At 43.9% G+C, this 13,483-nt stretch overlaps 2 protein-coding genes across 2 annotated transcripts in view; both read right to left on the bottom strand.

The window, feature by feature from the left end:
* The window catches only part of LOC117457785 (mitochondrial intermediate peptidase-like), a 38,849-nt gene extending 36,394 nt beyond the window's left edge, over positions 1–2,455 (bottom strand). Inside the window, exons 1-2 of the mRNA XM_034098012.2 lie at positions 1,870–2,455; positions 979–1,152 (exon numbers count right to left, since the gene is read on the bottom strand). Of these exons, the coding sequence (XP_033953903.1) occupies positions 979–1,152; positions 1,870–2,016 (321 nt within the window). The 5' untranslated portion in view covers positions 2,017–2,455. The remainder of the gene's footprint in view (positions 1–978; positions 1,153–1,869) is intronic.
* A 1,427-nt stretch (positions 2,456–3,882) lies between these two features.
* brwd1 (bromodomain and WD repeat domain containing 1) overlaps positions 3,883–13,483 on the bottom strand; it is a 28,332-nt gene continuing 18,731 nt past the window's right edge. The window contains exons 30-44 of the mRNA XM_034097129.2: positions 13,271–13,332; positions 13,016–13,171; positions 12,478–12,598; positions 12,244–12,369; positions 12,084–12,150; positions 11,840–11,890; positions 10,891–11,016; positions 10,654–10,806; positions 9,390–9,544; positions 9,116–9,267; positions 8,877–9,002; positions 7,979–8,161; positions 7,511–7,843; positions 6,441–6,608; positions 3,883–6,345 (exon numbers count right to left, since the gene is read on the bottom strand). Coding sequence (XP_033953020.1) covers positions 4,913–6,345; positions 6,441–6,608; positions 7,511–7,843; positions 7,979–8,161; positions 8,877–9,002; positions 9,116–9,267; positions 9,390–9,544; positions 10,654–10,806; positions 10,891–11,016; positions 11,840–11,890; positions 12,084–12,150; positions 12,244–12,369; positions 12,478–12,598; positions 13,016–13,171; positions 13,271–13,332 — 3,412 coding nt within the window. The 3' untranslated portion in view covers positions 3,883–4,912. The remainder of the gene's footprint in view (positions 6,346–6,440; positions 6,609–7,510; positions 7,844–7,978; positions 8,162–8,876; positions 9,003–9,115; positions 9,268–9,389; positions 9,545–10,653; positions 10,807–10,890; positions 11,017–11,839; positions 11,891–12,083; positions 12,151–12,243; positions 12,370–12,477; positions 12,599–13,015; positions 13,172–13,270; positions 13,333–13,483) is intronic.

Raw genomic sequence — 13,483 nt, 5'->3', positions numbered from 1 at the left:
AAGTTGGTCTGCAGGTAACCCAAGAACCACATAGTGATAGTATAAAGGAATCATAAAATACAAATATGAACCTTAAAATAAGCAGAATAGGGCCCTTTAAAACATACAAATGATACAAATGAACAGAGATTACAATTAACTTAAATGTCATAAATAAAAACACTGACAAGTAATATTTACAAAGCAGGTTTTTCAAAGACAATTCAAAGAGGAGATATGGTTTCAGCGCTGATCTTATCTGGCAGGTATTTCCAAAGTCCAGGAGCCCTGACTCCAAAGGCTCTCCTATCTCATTTAAGTACACATTTGGACCTTGGAACGACGAGGAGGGAAGCATCTGAGGATCTCAGAGTGGAGAAAGGAACATGGGGCATAGAGCGGGCCTGGAATGAGTCCTAAAACCCAGATATGAGTCAGCATTTTAGCACTTCCTGTTCCCTCGTCTGGAAGTCAATGGTTTCCTGAATGTGCTTTTGGTTGTTAGCCTGACATAAGGTCTGTGGTTAACACCAGCTGAAGACATTTTACTTTTTTTTTATGCAACATAAATACGTCAGTAAATACCCCACTAGTGAATAAAAAAATTGGCGGTTGCTAACAAGTGTCTAAATCAGAGGACTAAACATCATCATGCCCAACATTAGCTTAGCGGTGGTGCCGGGAAGTCATGTTAGGGTGCTGTAGTTCCTTTATAGTTTAACGTTAGCTTATTACTTCAAAAATCATAAAGTGGTGTATATTTTTGGAGATAATCCTGTTGAATAAAACGTGTAAGTGTCATAAACGTTGAGATTATTTTCTGTAATAATACAAAATCCAATGGAGAAATCCCATTAGCTTTTTTTTAAGTGAGCCAGGGAGATGCTGACTTCCGGGTCAACCTACAAAAAAAGGCTGCAAAATCACTGCACCCCCTCTGCACACGAGTTGTGGAGAGCAGCACAGTTTCAGTAGTCATCAGAGAGAAGGAGCACTCACCAGATCAGCCACTTTACACAACTCATCTGAGAGCTGATCAAAAGACTCGACTGTCTCCACCCCCGAAGGACCAGAAATAACTTTGTCCACAAGCCGCCGTGTGTTCCTCAGAGCCGTCTCTGTGGCCGCCTGAAAGCCTGCAGGACAGCTGAGCTCAGACACTCCAAACAAACCCTGAAAGCAGAACCAGAAATCCTTTATCTGTCCCACAGCAAGACATTTACAGTGTTACAGCAGCAAAGAGAAACATCAAAATCACTAGACTTAGACTAACATGTTTGATAAAGAAATCAAATAAAATGAGTACACAAGTAAAGAAGTGGCAGTATTATAAAAGTAAGTGAACTAGCAGCCGCTAATAACAATAATAAATAGTTACATGAATGTCATGACATTGTTAATCCAAACTACATTTTTCTTATGACTTGCATTTTTCACTTGATAGTATGCAAAACAATCAGTTTAAAATGTAATATTACATTCTTTAAAATGGCTCATTCCCCACCCAATATAAACCCAAATATAATCAACAATTTAGTAAATCAATAAAGCGGCTTCTTAGAAATAAAATATATAGAATGTGGTCGTTTATAAAATCAATATGGCTTATTAACACACATTTAAGCCCGTTTAAATGCAGGTTATGTGCTTTAACATAGCAGTGTTGTAACACGTTTTAGTGACACATTTAAAACAAATACTGGTACCACTTTACAATAAGACTACACTTATAAAGGGTTTACGAATAGTTTGTAATTCATTTATTAATTAGGTTATTAATAAATAACAACCTAATTAATAAATAACAACCTAATTAATAACCTAATTATAAACCCTTTATGAATCCTATATAAAGGTAGTCTTATTGTAAAGTGGTACCCAAATACTTACCACGTTTTTCTCCACCAGATTTTGTCTTCTTTGAGGTTTGGCATTGAAAGCAGCTCCAACAGGAGACCATGTTGTGACATTTCTCCGAACATGAGTCCACAAGCTTCTGTGCTTCACAAAGTAAAGCAACCTTGTGCAGGAAGACATGATGTACTGAAGCTGCAGCTCTTCTGATGTCCTAAAGCTTTACTGAAGCTTTACTGAAGCCTGTAGTGTTGACAGTGGCTGACAGAGGACATGCTAACTTTAGCTTCAATGTTAGCTTATTTTGCCGAAGCAGGATATGTTAGAAAGGAAAACAAAAAAAGTATTAATGTCCGTTTATTCTAAACCTTTCTCTTCATTAAATACTAGCTGTTTTATTGTCATGAGTTAAGAGGTGTAGCTGTCAAGTCAACAGAAGCAGCTACTCACATGTTAGCTCCTTGGCTATCTATCAACGTACATGTAAATAACGGTGACAGGTGTTACTTTCGCGAAAAAACTCAAATGTACAAACATTTAATAAAACAAGTATTTCCTAACAAATATAAATTAACATGTAAATGTGACACATGTTTTGCACTAGTTATTTATTATCCCAGTGTTACCAAATGAAATTTAAAAACATTGCTAATCAAAAGAGTCGAAAGTGCGACCAGTTTAAGAAAAACATTACGTGATGTCGTCACGCTGTCGTCAGAAGAAGCCCTTTCACGTTAAAAGCTTGTTAATTTCGACCAATAAGCTAAAAATCGTTAAAGCACATCACGTTGACCTTTTAATTTGAATTTCCGATAAATAATTGGATGTTTTTCCATAAAATGCAAACAATTAAAGGGTAAGCCAAAATTACTAGTAGTGAGATCTTAATACTTTTCAAAATCCCGTTATTACATGAAAAATAAAAAAGCCCTGAAACCCCTTTTCATTATTTCACGTATGTGTTACTTGAAAAGACCCTCACTCTTTAGTTAATTAAATCATTTGTTTGGAGTTTTGTTTATATTTGATGCAAGCCGTTAACAATCTGTATCTATAGCCTATATTAAAACAATTTAAAGTATTTGTCTTGACCCTGGAAAGTTTTTTAGTGAAACTTGGAAAATAAAGTAAATAACAACACATCTTTACCTGAGTATTTATATCCTGTTGAAAATGATATTTAACTATACCACATACCGGATTACAACAGAGCAAACCTGTGTGGGAGAGAAACTCCATCTGAAGGGAACAACGGGATTTTAGCCTTTGCAGACCATTTCCAAGCAACAACCTATATAACACACGACAGGCCTGAAACCCCCAAAAATATTGTAAATGTTGGACATATTGCCCCACATTTATTTTTGGTGTCAATCTACGCCGGGATCCTGAGTCGTGGCTGAGGTCCTGGATCCTGAGTCCCGGTCTGGACTTCGAGTCGTGGCTGAACCAGTCTCTGCGGTCCTGCCTGACTCTCATCATACTACTTCCCCGATGGCTCCCACAGGATTGTTGACATCCTCGTGGATTCATCTTCTTAGTATAGACACATGCATTTCAAAAACATTTGGTCTACCTATGTTGTAAATATATTATCTTTTCGATTTACACACGGCATCTATTGCACTTCTGTCCGTCCTGGGAGAGGGATCCCTCCTCCTCCCCATTTAAACTGTAGGTTTCTCCGGAAGTGTTTCCTTGTACGATGTTAGGGTCTAAGGAAAGAGGGTCTAAGGACAGAGAGTGTCGTTTTGTCAAACTGATATTCTGTACACACTGTGAAGACCACTGAGACAAATGTAACATTTGTGATATTGGGCTATATAAATAAACATTGATTGATATTGCGAACTCGATACTTAGTGTAGGGATATATCTCCAAACTATTCATTTGAATCTAAGAACAAAATCCTTGGGGGCAGAAATATCTTTGTATATGTATTACCTCCCTACAAGCCAGGATAAAAAGCACATCTGTTAGTTCATGTCTTCCTGTCTGTTAAGTTTGTACCTGCAACACATGTAACAAAGTCAGAAACATAACACACCTTGAAATGATGTCTTTATTATTGTGAGGAATAACTCATCCATTGCACTCCACAACCACATCGCAATAATAGTTTTCCTGTGATTTAATAAAGGTGTAGTATGAAAAACATTAAGCAAAATGTCATAAAGCGACTTTATTTAGAAACCTTCCCCGTTAACAAAATTAAACCATGTGACTGGCAAAATGTTTTTAAGTCAACTCTGAAAAAAAGAATTTAACACTGAAAGTAGGTAACACAGAAACAGGCCTTCCCAATATGAGAAATCACAGTATTTTGCAAAGAGTACTTTTGTACTTGGCAAACAAGTACCAATTTGTGACATATGGCAAGACAATGCAGTTAATTGTAAAAAAAAAAAGAGAGAAGAAATTAAAAAAACAAATTAAATAAACATTTTGACTGAACCTCAGACGTCTTCCTCGATCAAATATTTACATCTATTCACTAGAACACAAACTAACTTAGAGAAAAAAAAACTAATGCAATGGGGGAAAGAATATTTAGTTCATTTTGGCTCATAACTCAAAATACAGACGAGCATTGAGTGTGTGGATTTACAAAGGAGTGCTGTCGTCAAACGTCTGAGCATGGTCTCTTCTTTTTGTCCCAGTGAGTGTGCTCGGACATCTGGAGTTGCATTCTGTCGCGCAGAAAACAACCGCATGTCTGAGTCTACAGTAAACGTATTTGACCCCTGAGTTTCTAATGCAAAACTAGTGTATGAAATACCTCATTACAGTGTATCTTAGTGCAAGCCAGCAATATGCTTGATTAAACGAGAGGTATATAAGAGTAGCACCCACGCGGACAATCGCAACGAGCACAATGGGGCGGTGGTGTTTTCGCTGTGAGGAAAAAAGACCCAGCAGTTCAAATGCTTGAATTCGTTTTACATCTATAAACATGTTTTTCATAGAAAATATAAATATCCCTGAATGAAACAGATTCACAGCATTTTCTCTCCAGGACTCCAGTGCTACTACCGTATCGTGTCTTTATTTAAAGGTCTCCAGTTCTCTTCCCGTCCTTCATTCGCTGTCGTGATAGCTCACCGTCCGCTTCCCTCGGTTGCGGGTGTTCACGCGTGCTTTTTGCTGTGTTTTGCGGCGCGCCTCGTTGCTGTCCTCCTCCTCGTCGCTGTCCTCCTCCTCCTCTTCCTCCTCCTCTGAGGCGGACGCACGGCGGCGCGGCCTCAGCGGGCGGCCGGACGTCTTCTCAGCGACGCCCGACCGCCTGTGACTCCTCCTCTTTGGACTGCTGCGAAACCCTGAGCTGGCAGATGAGTTTTCGGTGGGTGAAGACGAGTCGGAGCTGCGAGTGCCGTCTTTTAGTTTTGGCTGCCTGGCGTTTTTCTTCCTGCTCCCAACATCCTCCTCCTCCTCCTCCTCTTCCTCCTCCTCTTCCTTGCTGGATTCAGAATGTGACGAGGTGTCCCCCTCTCCTTTGGACTCCCTTTTGGGACGTTTCGAGGACCTGCTGTTTTTATCGCTCTTTGACACCGGCTTGTCTTCTCCGTCCTCCTCCTCCGCATCTTCAGAGTCTGAGGTGTAAATGCGTTTCTTGCTGGAAGACGTCTGACTCCTGGCTCCGTTGGGAGAGCTTCTGTTCGACTCTCGCTTGCCTTCCCTGGACGCCGTCTTTTTACCGCTCCCCTGTTTCGCGCCTGAAGCAGAGTCTTCCTCCGAGTTGTCGCTGATGTAATTCTTCTTCGGTAGTGCTCGGAGGTTCCGCCGTCTGTTGGACGCGTTGTCCGAGTTGTCCGACTTGTCCGACTTGTCCGACTTGTCCGACTCTTCGTCCGAGGAGCCGGTGGAGCGTTTCCTCCTCGACTTCCTCTTGGGTTTGTATTCCTGCTGGGAGCTCTCCGAGGCCGAGGTTTCGCTGCGAGGCCGCTTGGACTTCGTCTTGTTCCTCGTCGACCTCTTCGTATTGGATTCAGACTCCTCGCTGGAGCGATGGCTCTCTTCGTCTCTCTTCAGGCTCTTCTTGCGCGGGCTGGCTCTCTTCGGAGGGTCGCTGAGCTCCTCTGACTCGGCACCGTCCGGTTTGTTGGTTGAGGCAGGTTTTTGTTTGGCTGGTGAAACTTTACACTTCTTCTTAGAGTCCTTGTGGATGGCTTCCTCCACGTTTCTTCCGTTTTGGTGTGGGCGTTTCTGAGGGCTGTGGTCTTTGTACTCTTCGTCTGAGCTGACGGGAAGTTTGTGTCTTGTGGTCCTGTGTTCAGTGTGCTCTACCTCTTCCTCCTCATCCTCATCCTCCTCCTCCTCCTCCTCCTCCTCCTCCTCCTCGCTTTCAATCTTCTTCTTCTTCTTCGTCTTGGCGGAAGTGGTTGCTTTGCTTCTAGAGGATTTCCGAGACACCAACTCTTCCTCCTCGTTTCCAGAGCTCTCCTCTGCAGCCTCCTCTTGCTCAGAGTGGCTGTGAGGCTTCGCGCGGTGTCCGTTCACTTGGCTCAGAGCGTCTGCAGGAGGAAAGAGGAATCCCACTGAGTACAGAAACCTTTCCAAGCAAGTGTCAACAAAAAATCTAATGATAAGCGATGAGGATGCTCCTTACCATTTCCCTTCGCCTTAGCAGCTTGTCTTGACGTCCTCTGCTTGCGGGACCTCGTGTCTCCATTCTGTTCATTTGGGAAGAAGGATGAAGCATCGCTGTCTTGGTCTTCCTCCTCCTCCTCCTCCTCCTCCTCGGATTCGTCACCCGATTCCTTTTTTTTCCGAGAAGCTAGAAAGAGAAACAAGGGCAGAGTTAATCTGTGATTCATGAATAATACCAAGTTTAAGATCCTAGCACTTCCTTATGTGGTGTTGTAATAACAGGGTGTCTGCAGGAATCCTGAAGTCAATGTAAGACCTTTTAAGACCTTTTCTAAGACCTCATCGTCACTTGGGAGTTTTAACCGGTTACCTTGGCGACACACTTTACCTCACATTGACTATATTCAGTATTGATTGTCCTTCCTCCTTATCTTCCAACCATTTGGACGCAAACTTGCATTTCCCCATAACGATGTTGTTTAACAAGCGGCGTAAACGGACCTTCGGGCTATCAAGCAGAGAGCGCACGATGTCCTGTTCAGATGACGTCAAACCCAACGGGATGCCATCAATAAACTACAGAGAATCACACGACACACCTACGCCATGACTACATTCAGGCAGACTGTAGAACACAACCTCTTTGGAGCATTTATATACTTATTGAAAACAAAATGTAATACCTTGGAAAATGCTGATTTTAATAGCCTTAATTTTCACTAAATTGAAAATTAAGGCTATCTACTTTTTAAGACCCCGCGGACACGCTGAATAACGAAATGCATGACAACGCATGGTATTTTTGTATCTTTACTATAACATTGTTCCTGAATGATTGGCCTGAAGTCTCTTCGCTAAAGCACGGACAGAGCAGCTGTGATCCCCCTCTGTATAATGTGAGCATGTGATCTCTGCTGCCGTCACGCTGCAGCACTATCTGTTCCTCCAGACCCCGTCCACTATCTCTCTCCTGTGACACTTCAGCACACTGGAGCATGACTCCGCTAAAGGCCTTTCCTCTGTTTTTGTCCAATTGTTTCTGAATCAGGCGGTTTCATGAACAGGATTGTTTGATAAAGGTTTTCCTACCCCGTCTTGAAGGCTTTTCGTCAGAGTCGGAGCTGCTCTGGATCACCGCGGTGCGCTTGCTGGTCCGGTTTGTGAGGCGGAGGCGGCTGCTGCTCCTCCTCTGCGTCTCCTCCTCCTCCTCCTCCTCTTCTTCTTCCTCCTCTTCCTCCGACACTTTGAGGAGTTTCATCTTGTTCACCGCTGCCCTCGCCGTCTTCCTCTTGAGCGACCTGCGCAGCGGGACCCCGTCCCCCCCGTCGGAGCCCGGGGACGAGGCTCCGTCAGAGTCCCGGTGGTGGCGCCTTGCCCTGCGAGACGCTCGGCTGCTGTGACCGTTCGCCTCTGCTCTGCCCTCTGAAAACCAGCCGTGAAGAAGAGTGTTTAACGTGTGTGTGTGTGTGTGTGTGTGTGTGTGTGTGTGTGTGTGTGTGTGTGTGTGTGTGTGTGCGTGCGTGTGTTTACAGAGTGTGAGGTTGTCTGTTGTCGTACCTGTGCGCCTCCTCTCCGCTCCAGAGCTGTTCCTGGTCAGCCGTGTGCTCCTGCTGCTCTTACTCCTGCTGGGGTAGCGACGACCTGAAGACTGAGAGGACATATGTCCATCCTCTCCATCCTCTCCAGCCGCACTGTCGTCGTCCTCCTCTTCCTCCTCCTCCTCTTCTTCACTATCGCTCTCTGCAACAGCAGAAATCCACAAACACAACCTCAGCAGGGTATATGCAGGAATCCTGAAGTCAAATATAAGACCTTTTAAGACCTTTTTTAGGACCCTTTCCACACATTTTAAGATGTCATCGCCGCTTGGAGTTCTAACCGGTTACCTTGGCGACACACTTCACCTCACACTGACTATATACAGTATTGATTGTCCTTCCTCCTTATCTTCCAACCATTTGGACGCAGACTTGCATTTCCCCATAACGATGTTGCTTAACAACCGGCGTAAACGGACCTTCGCGCTATCAAGCCGTGAGCTTTTTATGGCAAAAATCATAATCTCGATTATTTGGGTCAATAATTGATATCACGATTATTAAAAACGATTATCCATTTATTTTTGAAAATGTCAATTTATTGGAGAAAAAAATGTGAACAGTGTGTTTTTAACAGTTGATTACCCTGAACTTTAAGCATAATTCAACTGAAGTAATACAAATAAAAATAAAGTAATAATAATAAAAAATAATCGTTTTATTTCGATTCGTTGTTTTCGTAATCGTTGCCAGCCGTAATCGTAATTGTAATCTGTTTTCTCTGATTATTGGAAGAAAGAGAAATAGTGGAAGAAGACGACGGAGAAGAAGAAGAACAAGAAGTGGAGGAGAAGAAGACGAAGACGAAGACCCTCTCTAGCTATCAGTGTTTTAGACCGAATTGAAACTGAACTGACCTTTTTTCCTCTGCTTAGCGCGGTTGCTTCTCGTAACTCTGGCTTTGTGTCTGAGTCGATGGTGCCTCGAGGAGCCAGGACGTTTCTCCTCCTCCGACTCACTCGGCTCGCTCTCACTGTCAGACTCTGAAACAGATAAAAAAGGACACGTAATGAATTAGGGTAATCCAGTGTTGCTTCAAAGTTTCTGCCAGAAGAACGCACTGTGTGGACACAGGCCCGAAGCTGCAGAGTCGTACCTGGTGTCGATGAAGCACCTTTGGAGTCGTCGGAGGAGCTCCTCCTGCGACTCCTCCTGGCTCGATCTGGAACACCCACTTTGGCTGAGGTAGATTTGGTCACTGACGCGGACTCCACTTTTTCCTGAGTTTTAGCTGCAGCTCTCTTTTGACTGGAAAACAATACAACCATCAAGGCACAGGCCTGGACTGACTTCCTACACCTGAACCGTCTCCTGTCAGATTATTGTTTTAGCATTCACATGAGCTGAATACACGCGTAACTCAAACCGACCTGGACGTGGACTGATCGTGCGGCTGCATTTTCTTGCGGCAGCGCTGACTGCGGCGGAGCCTGTCGCTGCTCTTGATGGCCGTTTTGTACTCGGATGTGATCGCTCTGATCTGCTCCTCGAAGAAGGCCAAGAGCCGCAGGGTCATACTGTAAATCTAGAAGAAGACAAAATGGACAGGTCAGATAAGTTTACAGGATACAGTTCTTATTTAAAATAGGATGGTGAGTTGTATCTTTGTTTCTCCATTACATATTCAGCTTATTACATATTGTGCTTCGGGTTAACCCTTAGATGCATAAGTGGGTCTTTTTTGACCCGGTGAGGTGGTTATCATGCCATTCAAATTTGAAATGTAGTACATTTTAAGAAATTGTAGTTTTTGTATTTCTACCCCAAGCTTCCATAAGTGGGTCAAAAATGACCCGCATGCATTTGATTCTTATCACCTGCTGCTGTCAGGAATACATTCACTGTGGACCACACAGACCACATCACAAGTGACACCTCTCAGGAAGACTATTTTACAAAGCAAGATCTGAAACCTGTCAGTATAATAATAATACATTATATTTGTAAAGGGCTTTTCAAGGACTCAAAATCGCTTTTAAATATAAGGGAAGGTTAGGGTGGGGGGTATAGGACTATCAAACTTGATCAACCGGCATGGATTGATGGGGGGTGGGCTATGATGAGTAGACAAGAAGAGATGAGTTTTGAAAAGGGACTGGAATACTGTGAGGGTCTCAGAATAGCGGAGATCTTTGCATCAATATGTTCAAAAAGGTCTTTTTCAAAATGTAAATTTGTTTTCTAAAATGATAAATAGTGAAAAATTAAATATAAAATATTTCCAGTGTGAACCAAAATATAATACAAGTGATTTTTCTTAACCAAAATGACAAACATGGCATAAAACACATTCTAATACGGGTCCTTCTTGACCCACTTATGGAAGAGTGCAGGGTCCAGCCACTCGTGCATCTAAGGCTCAAGTAAATGGAGTGATGTGTTTTGTTATGGAAATCGTCTGTAGTTAGAGATGATATTGGGGCTGCTGTACAGAAAAAAAGGAGAGAAACTGCCTCTGGACGGAACACAGGGATTTTAGCCTTTGCATACTATTTACAAAAACCTATAGAACACACTGCAGGAAAGGGAAAACACACAATAGGGATTCTTTAAGATTCAAGCCATAATCTGTAACCAGAAGAAGATTTTATTCACTGAACTCCATCCATTTCACTTTTATGATCACGTCCTCACCTTGGAGCGTTTGTTGGGAGTGTAAGCTTTAGCGTTGGCGAAGATCAGCCTTATGTCTTTGCACAGCTCTGTGGGGTTTTCATAGCGGTCCTCCCCCAGTGTCCTCCTCACGGTGCTGAAGTCCATGGGTGTGTCAATGATGTTCAGGTAGTCCTGGAAAAGCACATGGTCAAGACACTTGAAACATAACCTGCTGACGTCATTATGCTGTTGTTGTGGTTTTTTGCGTAAACGTACTGGGTAGTTCTGAGGATTCACAGGCTGTCTGAAGGGCTCCGAGTCCTCGCACTCAAATATGTAGTTGAGGAGATTCTTGCACTTCTTCTTCCAGGCGTCTCTGTCCAGCACCACCTCCACAGAGCGCTGCAAACAGCAAGAGGACAGCGAGAGAAACATCAGGACGTGAAACACATCCCAGCTGGATCAGTCCAGGTCTCAGTCTATAGGCTCGTCTCAATTGAATATTTCACCTCCTCCTTTCCCTGCCTTGCGTCTTAGCTCCGCCTACGTAAGATCCGAGCGAGAGACACGAGGAGGAGACGCGAGGACAGAGGAGTCCTCAGGTATTAATTGGGACGTCCTCGTTCACGCAAACGTCACTTTTAAACTACGTCTGTTAATGATGACATGTGCACAGCTGTATCCCCTCTCATCGGGCTGAACTGAAGAACCCTTTAGAACCGGCCCATTTGTTGTTAAATATTTATTTAAATGAATGAATCTTTCTCTTGTTAGTCAAGGAATTCAATGTATGATGGTTGGTCCTGCTTTTGTGTTCCGTTGTGGTGTAAAATGTACATTTCAGTATTTTATACTAATCAAGCCTTTACTCTGAAAATGTGTGTCCTGTAGATCCCCACATCCACCACAAACCCACATTCAGGACTTTCCACTCATTTTTCCAGTTCTCCGTTTTCCTCTGTTGAAATGGACCAGCTGTGAGGGTGGGGGCGGGGCTTTTATACGCGAGTAGTGAAAACACTTCCGCGTAGTCTGCTCTTGTGTATCCTCCCTTTCGTCTCCTCCCTCACTCCTCCTCGACTCCTCCGTGTGCATTTCAGCTATTGGGACGTCCTTCCAAATGGCGTGTCTTGATCGATTTCCGGGTCAAGTCCCGGAGGAGGGGAAGAGAGGAGTCGAGGAGGGGTACTGAGACGAGCCTTATGTGTTTTATGCATGGGTGTACCTGTCGCAGTCTGTGTCCGGAGGAGGTTCCTGGGGCTTCTGCATCCTCTTCCTGTAGGCAGTAACCAAATCAAGGTTACATCTGATCATTAACCAGAAGACAATTACCTACAACTACATCAATATCAACTGTAGAGGCAAATTAGGTTTTCATTATCAGTCTCCTTCCTCTATTTGTCAGTTAAACTAATATAGTAATTTGACAGCATTATAAATCAAACAGTTTGAATTGAAAGCAGACCTACCTCATCCTCATCATCCATCTCCTCCACAGCATTGTAGATCTCCATGATATCTGTGCAGCTCGGATTACTGGGGAAGTAAAAGGGGAAACATGTTTACATTTAAATGAACGATACGGTGCCAGCCAATCGGGACTAAGAGAAATAAAGAAGTTAAACTTACTTGACAAATTTCTGGAGGACATTAGTAATGATCTTTGCAGAGTGGGCGATCTTGCTCATTGGCTCATTGAAAGTGCGGGCGTTGTGTGCAATATACCTGGCATCCCAAACTAATGCTGAGAGACGCCTGTGGGTCAGCAGGAGGGGGGGGGGGGGGGGGTCAGTACGGAGTCTTCACAAACAAAACATCAACTGTTGGACTCTCTGAAGACAGGCAGGATGAAGGAGGACTCGCCTGTAGAATCTGTTGAGGAGACGCAGCCGGATGGTGCCCAGGTCCGTGGGATAGGCGATCTCAGTGCAGTAGGTGGGGTACTGGATTAAGTCCACCGGGCCAGAGAAAGGAGCTGCGATCTCTGTAACACAACCACCAGGAGTCAGATTCATAAACTCTGGAAACAAGGGGGGCGTTTTGGAGAAGGACTTCATATTCTTTAAGATTATAAACCCAAATTGTATCTGTAGGAGCTGTTTGTAATGTCTCAATGTGATATTATTTCACTTATTATTGGTGGTTGGCGTGTACTGGAGATTTGAGTCTTTTTAGATGCACAAAAACGTATATAAAAAACACACTACTGGGATAGAAAACCCATAAAAAGCAGAGTACGGCCTCTTAAATTCATGGTGCTTGACTCCAGTGCGTCGGTGTCTTTACACATCCTACATGCTTCTGTGTGTTTGAGATATTAAAGTCCTGATTTGTGCGACAGGATGTGGCCAGACATGAGAAAGAGGATGTGTGTGTGTCCTTTTTGTTGTTGCATACACACCAACAGTGATGAGCTGGTCGATGGCGGCGATGATGCGTTCACACTCGGCTTCCCGGCTCCTCTCCCCCCACTCCCCGGGCAGAGGCTTGTACATCAGCTCCCTCATCTCCTCCTCCGTCACAGGGATCCCGCCTCCCTCCAGCTCCGGCTGCGGGGCTGCAGAGACACACTTAGTTCAATATGCATCCAACCTCAATGACCCTGCTCTGTGCTGTGCGTGTGGTTGAGACGGTTAAAGTAGAAAGTGTTAATTACCATCATCTTGAATCGGTTCCACATCCCAAGGACTCAGCTTCTCCGTTTCCCCGTTGTCCCATCTGGTGGAAACACAAACACCAAAGTCAGTTTTCACTATTTGCAGCAACACTGACTGCTTCCGTCTTTGTCCCAGTTCAGATTACATTGACACACAACGTGTTCATCTCCCAATCTGAAGGTGGTGGTGTTGATCCCGGCCGCTGCAGTGAA

Source organism: Pseudochaenichthys georgianus, chromosome 13 (genome assembly GCF_902827115.2).
Source record: "Pseudochaenichthys georgianus chromosome 13, fPseGeo1.2, whole genome shotgun sequence".
Classification (NCBI taxonomy): domain Eukaryota; kingdom Metazoa; phylum Chordata; class Actinopteri; order Perciformes; family Channichthyidae; genus Pseudochaenichthys; species Pseudochaenichthys georgianus.
Note: the sequence above shows the minus strand (reverse complement) of the source record. Positions and strands in the feature narration are given on the sequence as shown.